This window comes from Littorina saxatilis, linkage group LG3, assembly GCF_037325665.1.
Source record: "Littorina saxatilis isolate snail1 linkage group LG3, US_GU_Lsax_2.0, whole genome shotgun sequence".
NCBI classification, from domain to species: Eukaryota; Metazoa; Mollusca; class Gastropoda; order Littorinimorpha; family Littorinidae; genus Littorina; species Littorina saxatilis.
Genome location: NC_090247.1, coordinates 41,451,124 through 41,460,440, shown reverse-complemented (window position 1 = coordinate 41,460,440; position 9,317 = coordinate 41,451,124). Strand labels below are relative to the sequence as shown.

The 9,317-nt window shown below is 39.6% G+C and overlaps 1 protein-coding gene and 1 long non-coding RNA gene across 2 annotated transcripts; one reads left to right on the top strand and one right to left on the bottom strand.

Moving 5' to 3' along the window:
- Window positions 1-928: 928 nt before the first annotated feature.
- LOC138962390 (uncharacterized) lies at window positions 929-4,724 on the bottom strand. The gene is made up of 2 exons (XR_011454495.1): window positions 4,116-4,724; window positions 929-3,016 (listed from the first exon to the last, which is right to left on the bottom strand). It is a non-coding gene; the product is annotated as an uncharacterized lncRNA (long non-coding RNA).
- Window positions 4,725-4,990: 266 nt separating this feature from the next.
- On the top strand, window positions 4,991-7,796 carry LOC138962385 (guanine nucleotide-binding protein subunit beta-like protein 1). Its single transcript, XM_070334189.1, has 3 exons — window positions 4,991-5,046; window positions 5,440-5,748; window positions 6,025-7,796. The coding sequence occupies exons 1-3, from the start codon at window positions 5,016-5,018 to the stop codon at window positions 6,693-6,695; spliced, it is 1,011 nt and encodes a 336-aa protein (XP_070190290.1). The 5' UTR covers window positions 4,991-5,015; the 3' UTR covers window positions 6,696-7,796.
- The last annotated feature ends 1,521 nt before the right edge of the window (window positions 7,797-9,317 follow it).

The window sequence follows — 9,317 nt, the reverse complement described above, 5'->3', positions numbered from 1 at the left end:
TGACCCCACAGTCTCACAGGAACACCAACACAAAGAAATCAGTGATGCAAATCAAAACTTTAATTCTCCCACAAAAAAAACCCACATAAAATGTATGAGCACCATGCAATGAACACACACACACCATTTCATTTAGTTTTATACACACAAAATGGAAAGGCAAACATCATTAGGCAAGTTTGTTGTTCACAAATACAGAGATACAAAAATTAGAAGATGGAATTCAGAAGAAATGTTCAAGGGTAAAAAAATATTTTACGGTGCACAAAGCTTTCATACCCACAATACCCTGTATGTGCTTTATGGTCTCTTTGTCAATGGTATCTTTGTGTGTGCGCGTGCGTGCGTGCGTGTGTGTGTGTGTGTGTGTGTGTGTGTGTGTACTTTTAACATTGTACGCTAAGTTTTGCTTAGTGCTTGGGTTCTTGGTGTTATGTCTCAGTTAAATGTATGCTTTGTATGCTTGTTGATTTGTGCTAGTTTATTCTATAATGAATTTGTAAAGCGCCTGGAGCCAATTGATGGGACTCGCGCTATAGAAAAGTTATTTATTATTATTATTATTATTAATAATGATATTATTCAGGATACAGCCTCAGTTGCCTTATTGATTAAAACAAAGTACGTTACTGCTTAGTTTGTGCTGTTTGCATGAAAATGGATCGATGGCAAAGAAATCACAAAAGACTGCAAAACGTAACTTATAACACCACAATTATCACACAGCAGAGGCAAACCTTGGTAACTGGGGTCAAACGGTAACGCAAATCTCAAAAGTTACAGAAGATACTTGTTTGAACTTGACAGTCAAACACACAAAAAACTATACTTCAAGAAAGATACAAGAAAAAAAATTAGTGACATCATTATGATCACAAAGCAGAAGCAACTAGAAAATTGGGGTCAAACTGTTCAGCACTATAATGTCACAGAAGACACACTTTGAAATTGGCACACTGACCCAACAAATAGACAGCACTAATAAATTAATCACATCACAATGATCTCACAGCAGAAGCACTACTTGTAAACTGCAATCAAACTGTACAGCACATCTAAATGCCACAGTAGAACATGTCTCTTTAACACACACACACACACAATTAAGAGATAGCACATAACAAATGAATCACATCTTAATGATCACTACTTAAAACTCACATTCACAGGAGAACACCTCTGTAAAAACTTGGCACACCCACACACAAAAATAAACAGACGGCACAAAAAAAACTTAAAAATTACAAAACACATCCGTTTAAACTTTGCACAAGAAACCATAAGACAGACAGCAAAAATAAATGAATCACATCTTGATGCTCAGCAGAAGCACTACTTGTGAACTGGGGTCAAACTGTACAGCACTACTTAAAACTCACATTCACAGGAGAACACCTCTGTAAAAACTTGGCACACCCACACACAAAAATAAACAGACGGCACAAATAAATTAATCACATCAAAATAATCACACAGCAAAAGCACTACTTGAAAACTGACGTCAAACTGTCCAGCACAATTTAAAAATCATAAAATGCCTCTGTTTAAACTTTGCACAAGAATCCATAAGACAGACAGCAAAAATACATTAATCACATCTTGATGCTCAGCAGAAGCACTACTTGTAAACTGGCGTCAAACTGTACAGCACGACTAAAAAAAATTACAAAACACATCCGTTTAAACTTTGCACAAGAAACCCAGTGCCACTATGAAACAACAACAACATGATTTTTGAAAACACATACACACATGTATACGTTCTGGACACCCCCTGAATATGTTGATTTAAACATATGGAAAATGTAACAAAGTTGTGCAATGCAATAATGACACAACGCAGTGACCCCAAAATGTGACAGGGGTATCTCAAACTAGATTCATGTTGGCTATCAACTACAACTACCCTTGAAGTTTTCATAGTTACAAAGCTTAAGATTCAATAACATCTGAGATAACTTCAACGTTAAGTTTTATGAAACAAACATGACTGCATGCCCCCTGTGACCCCAAAACTTGACAGGGGTCAATCAAACTTAGGTCAAGTCTGGAGATGATCAAACACTAGAAGTATACAAGGTTTCAAACCTGTAGCTTCAAAAACATCTGATATAGCTTCAACGCACAAGTTTTAATCCAATGAAACGAACATGACCCCGCTGTGACGCCACAATTTGAAGAAGGTCAACCAAACTGAGGTCACTTTGTAAGATCTTTCTTTATTTGGTGTTTTATGTCGTTGTCGACCATGAAAGTTATATCGCGACGGGGGAAGGGGGGAGATGGGATAGAGCCACTTGTCAATTGTTTCTTGTTCACAAAAGCACAAATCAAACATTTGCTCCAGGGGCTTGCAACGTAGTACAATATATTACCTTACTGGGAGAATGCAAGTTTCCAGTACAAAGGACTTTGTAAGATCATCGAACCCTAAATTTTTCAGAGGTCTAGCTTGAAAAACAACCAAGCTAACCTCAAATGTTAAGTTTTTTGGCCGGATATATGGATTGACACATGTATATGAATTCTTAGACTCGCCAATTACTCAGGTGAGTCAATAAGAGATGATTTGGAAAGAACAACAACATGATTTTTGAAAACACATACACACAGGACCCTGAATATGTGCAGAGAAAAGTCTGTGAGTGAACATCATACAGCACTAATGAACAAATTGAGAAGGAAAAAACCCCATGCAGGTGGAAGGTAGAAGACATAAATCAACACTTCCTCATCAGTCCTTGCACACAACACACACAAAATGTACATCTTCTGCCGAGACCTCAGCTCTCGTCATCTCCACCCCAGCACAGTCAAAGTGGCACCAGGAGTGACATTTCTCACTCTGCACCCAGTCTGCCAAATCCGGTTTTGAGCAAAATGGCATGCCGCACATGTTTTTTTCTCGAGGACGTCCATGTTGCAGAAGCCTCTGATGACTGTATTTTCTGAACATCTGGCAGTGACATTGTCGCATCACAGCCACTGGAATGTTTGCCAGCAGCGACTCAGCATTCTGCACACAAGTAAGCAACAATCATAGCAAAACAACTCATTGAGGTCTGGATATATTAAAAACAACAACAACAACAACAACAACAACAGATCAAGTGGACACTTACATAATTAACTGAGAAATACTGAGAATTCAGAGCGCAAAATGATATTTCTTTATCATACTTATATGCTGTTGTAACTATAGTGCTTTCTACTGGAATTAAGAGAGGGTACAAGTTCTACAACTGACAGATGACACTTGTTAAGTGTTACGATTAATCTGCATGAACAGTACAAAATGAATTAATTAAGTCTAAGCAAGACCAATGTTGTAGGAATCAAAGGAACAAGGAAGTTTGGGGGCAAATATTGAAACTAGAACTATAAGTATATATTAATGAACCTAATTAGCTTCTGTCTGAAGTAACTGAATAAATTTTAAGCCATGAGTTGTCATTGTTCAGATTAATTTTAAGCAAGATTAGTGTAAAGTTATGAACACCTTCATCTTTTATTACAATGATAGCTGAGCACTTAAAGTTAAAGAATATTCAATTAAATTGTAACTATGTCACGGTGTAACTGTAAAGTTATGAACAACAAAAGGTAATAACTTATTTTTCGGCCTCTGTAAGGTTTTAACTTGATTTCTGACTGGTTGTTGACATGGAAACCAAAATGTTTGACATGGATATGTTTTTGTTGCATGTCTGTGTTATTATAACTAGAGTATTACAGAAAAAAGTACAGAGAATGATACGAATCATTTAAACTTTAAAGGACTGAAAATGCATGACTCTAATGGCAGGCACACAGCTCGTATTACATGGACGATTGTTTAGGAAACCTGTTACACATTGAATTATCATTGATCACACATGGTTGCATAGAACTTTGAAACTGAGTTTTATTCACTGGATGGACCATAGAACATGTCATCTGATACTTTCAGTCTCAATATCAACAGAAATTTGGCTGACAGTGACACTGACAGCCATGGAATCAAGAACAGTTGAGATAACCACAACTCATTAACTGTACAAAAATAAACATGCGAAAAAATAAATAAAACAACATAGCGAAATACTTTCAGTCACGTTTCATAACTACGAACTTACCTCTTGTTTGCTGGGTATGCAGAGAACGTCAAGTTCACGAGCTGAAACTTCTTTTCACGCACCCACCACTTGAACTTCGAAGACTTCCCATCTTCAATGTGGTCCGTACGTTTTGTTTTTAGAAACAGCACAATATTGTCATATTTCTTCTGCGTGAGCACGGTTGTATTTTCTGCGTAAGTTCCACGACAAAACTGTCCACCTCTTCCCTGTGGTCACCCATCATGGTCAAGGGCGAGAGGCAGACTGGCGATCAGACTGGCATCGCTAGTCGAAAGGAGGGCCATTTCTAGAATGAGTCGGTGCGTTTCCGGAAATGACGCGCTTTGTTGGAAATCTACTGAGGCGTGACGAAGTCCCGCGAGATTCCAACTCTGCCCCGGATTCTTACTATGCGCCCAACACTCTGTTGCGTCCCATCTAGTCAGCGGCGCTTTTCCGGAAATGACCTGCGCTTTGTTGGAATTCCAACTATGGCCGCCATTGTTGGAATTCCAACTTCGCGCTACGCGATTCTGGAAATGAACCGCGCGCAGAGTGAGAATTTTGCTCTTTCTTAGAATGCGATGATTAAATGATAATTGATGGACTACAATGATCAACGTATGTCATATTTCTTCTGCGTGAGCACGGTTGTATTTTCTGCGTAAGTTCCACGACAAAACTGTCCACCTCTTCCCTGTGGTCACCCATCATGGTCAAGGGCGAGAGGCAGACTGGCGATCAGACTGGCATCGCTAGTCGAAAGGAGGGCCATTTCTAGAATGAGTCGGTGCGTTTCCGGAAATGACGCGCTTTGTTGGAAATCTACTGAGGCGTGACGAAGTCCCGCGAGATTCCAACTCTGCCCCGGATTCTTACTATGCGCCCAACACTCTACTTTTCATTTCGGAGAGCAGTATGGCGGGAGTGGTGCCAAACAAAAGCATAAGTAAATGTTCTGTTTGTTCTGCCGCGTGGTGTCATTTGAACGGTATGGTATACACCATGCTGGTATCTTGTATTATTTTAATGTAAAGTCAGTTTGAAGTCACCGAACCTGTTGAACTGAACTAATTCCCGGAAACATTGTCTGATTCCACAGAGAAACGTTTGTTGATTAATTTTATGTCATTGTCAGCATAGTCCTCTTTTTGTCTCAAATCTTTTCCCTCTTTAGTGTGTTTCCTCTGAGTTTTCATTCTCGTAGGTGCCAAACAAATATGCAAAAACCGTATCAAAAATCAAGAATATTCTCAAGTTTGTTGAGTAATTTTTTTGCAGAATGCTCTTTAAAGTTAAGTGTTTCTTCACAAGAAGACTAATGGTGTGTATTTTTTCCCAGAGACTGACGGTTCCAAAGAACCCTTGCCACCTCCCAGTCCTACGTACATCCTCCGGGGTGCAGAAAGCCCTGTGACCGCGTTGGAATACACAGAACCTGCTCTTGGAACACTGCTGTCAGGCTGTCAGAACGGAACTATACATTTGTGGGACTTGAACAGCAGACGCAATGAAGAGACCTTTGATGCACATAACGGCAAGCCTGTCTTGTACCTAAAATCAGAGGACGCTTCACGGCTTCTGATGTCCCATGGCAGAGATGGTTATTTCAAGTTTTGGAAGAACGTTGGACCAGAGTTTGAACTTGATGGTGAGACTGTGCGTGTGGGTCTGAGTGTACATTTGGAAATGCGTGTGTCTCCATGCGAATGTTTGTGTGCTAAGTAATAGTACTTGCTTCCTTTTAAAATTGATTCAGCACATACACTGTTCTTTAGGATAAAGGTGCTTGTCAACATAACTCATTAACTGTTTTTTCCTTGTCATCTATTTTTGTAACTTCTTGTCCTTAAAAGTTCTATACAAATGCTTTTTCTCGGTGTTCCCTTGACAGTTACATTTGTGTGTATGTTGTAATTTTTTTCAGGTAAAATTGAAGCTGAGGGGGATGGATTCTGCCCACCAGTGCCACTCAAACAGAAGAAGTTAACCAGACTGATAGCTCTCCCAGGCTCTGACTCTGTTGTCAACATCTTTGAGCTGAACAGTCGATCACTAGTGCGAACACTTTCATCCGGTGCCAGCAGCGGTGAGCTGGGGCTGTGCATGTGTATGTGTGCAATCCCTAACCTTGCTGGCAACGATGAGAGCCTGTTGGTGGGATATGAAAGTGGTAAGATGATTCTGTGGGACATTGGTACAGGAAAGATTCAGCATCAGGCACCTGTGCACGCAGACGCTGTGATGTGCATGGCTTACTCCTCGCCCGAGTTCAACAAGGGGCTGTCAGGTTCTGTGGATGAGATGCTGGTGGCATGGAGCATCACGGAAGACGGCGAGATACAAACTGTCAACAAACTAGAATCTACGAACGCTGGTTTTAATGATGTGAAGATTCGACCTGATGACAGGATTGCTGTGACTGCTGGCTGGGACAATAACATTCGTGTTTTCAACATGAAGTCGCTCCGCCCTCTTGCGATTTTAGCCTACCACAGGGACAGTGTACATTGTGTGGAGTTCTCAGAAAACTACATGCTGGCTGCTGGCTCCAAAGATCACTTGATTTCTGTGTGGGACATTTACAGACAAGTTTAGTCAACAAAATATCATGCAAGCTAAACACTGTTTTCATCTCATACCTGTGCTCAGCTTTTATACCACATTTTATTTTATTTATGTTTTCATTGTGGGCAGAAGTTAGCAGGCTGTGACTGATCTATGATGTAAGGAGAGTATGCATGGTCAGCTTTCTTTATTTTGTTTCAAGGCCTGTAACTAAAATCACTCTCAAGTGTACAGTGTTAAATATACAGAGACTAAGTCAGCATTTTCAACCTTGTTTAATTATTTGTTTACTTATCTGTGTGACACAATGTTTTACCAGCCTTAATTACAATAATAATTTATTGATTTGAAGTTCTAGCTTTTGGGATTTTTACAGGCTTTTATTGCACTTATAAGGTGATGACTAGCATGGTGTCTTTTTTTTCAGAGACAATTTTACAGATGCTGAAGGTGTGAATATACCTGTCTGCGAGATGTTCTTCTGCAGTATTACGTGTCCAACTCTAAACTCTAAGTATACTATATTGTGTGAGTCTGTGTGTGATAGAGAGAGATAAAGATTGCAGTACCCTGTTTGCTTTGTGAAAGAAAATAGAAATTGTTATGCCTACAGCATTATTAGGTTAGTCTTTTCAAAAAAGACTAACCCTGCATGTCATATCGCTAAACAAATTTTGCAAAACTACCGTCAGAATAAATGAACAACTCAAACCGAATGGCATGACATTCCATAATGGTTGTTCTCCCTGTGTGTTTCTATCTGTAAATGAATGTGTTGGTGTGGTTGACATGCATTATTTGTATTTAATAGAAGAAAATGGGAACAGCAGGATTGACAGAAAGTTGAACTGCCACACGTTATACTGCTATAAAATGTATGTGCCAAATCTTCATCAGAATTAATTCTTGGCTAAAAATAAATGACTTGACATCTAATAATGGTTGGTATTTCTGTTTGTGTCTGTTTGTAAATTAATGCAGGAATGAAAGTTCCCATCAGGAATCCTGAACCTTTTTTCAGTATCCAAGATCTGCTGACAATAGACGAATTCTGAAGATAACTCTGTGGGGATTGTATAGCTTGCTAAAGAGTAAATACCTTTACTTTTACAGAGACAAAAACAATCCACAGACAAATCACTAGCGAGGGGTGTGTCCGAAGTACGTTGACAAGGAGCATGTGTGGATTATTTGTCTCTCTAAAATCTAAGTTATTCATTCATTTATTATTTCTGAACATCGTCTAAAAAAACGCAAGTTGCGTAAAGCAAAATCAATACATTTCGTTATTCTGTGGGCCGTACAAACATTTTTTCACCAAAACTAATAAATCAAAGGCTGGTTGAAACCTTGAGGCCAAGACAGCGCTCTCTTCGTAACACAAATTAACTTCATTTGCATAAAACGGATTTTCTTTATTGATGAACTTATTTTCAACCCAAATACAACATACGTAAATATTTTTAGATTCAAGAAATGATGAAAAATGCAATGTAATCGTTTTAACATCTTTTTAAAAACAAAATTTTAATAAACTAACTGATTAATTATTTTTTAAGACTGAGCTGAAATGTAATTCCATAGTTATAGCACTGCCCCTGAGTTTTAGATTGACAAAAATGTCAATCAATTTGATTAAAAATGAAGTCGCCACTGTGCAGCCTCAACATTTAAAATAACACCTGGATATGACTGTTGATGGACTGAGGTCCATTTCCGTATCCAGGTTTTAGACTTGTGTTTTGCATATACACATGGGAGGCTACGCTGCAGCTAGCTCCTCCTCTATCATGAGTTGTTTCCCTTGTCGTCTTCGAGAGTAAAGATGTCGGAACTAGAAGCCTCGAGTCTGTCCTTTGTTTGTCTGTACAAGTCAAGTTAACATGGTGGCAGCGTAAATAACACCTGAAGTGTAAAGACAAGAGCAACCCACGAACTACGAGAAGATGGCCGAAGCGGTGAGTCCTTTTCGACAGCCCCCCTCTCTTGATCTGTCCGACGATAATCTGGCAGAATCATTTCGCACGTGGCGGCGGCAGATGGATTTTTACATGAGAGCTTCCGGTGCGTCGGAAAAGCCGAAAAAGACACAGACTGCCATTATTCTACACTGCGCTGGTCCCCAGGTTCAAGAAGTGTTTGAACATTTTGTATTTGATGAAAATGACGACAAGGAGGACCCCATCAAAGTGTTAGGCAAGCTACATGAGTTCTGTAGCCCTCAAACGAGTGAGGTCATTGAAACCCACCGATTTTGGAATGTCTCATACAGAGCACCTTTCGATGCGTTCCTCACAGACCTGCGCACCAGGGCAAAATTGTGCAATTTCGGTGCAATGAGAGACAGGATGATAAGGGACAAGATTGTGTTCTCAGTCACCGGTAAAGTGCAAGAGCTACTTCTTCGAGAAAGACAGCTAGATCTACAGAAAGCTGTTGACATTTGTCGGGTATTTGAACTGACAGCAAAGCAAACAAAAGAGATGTCAGAAGCCTCTGCACATGTAGACAAAGTGACAAAGGACAAAGACAATCTTCCAAACGAATCAAACACTGACTCACAGAGAAAAAGAGGGGGGGATGACAGAGATAGCAGAGCGTTTGTGCAGGACTGCAATTTTTGTGGTCGATCACATGAGAGGAAGAAAACAA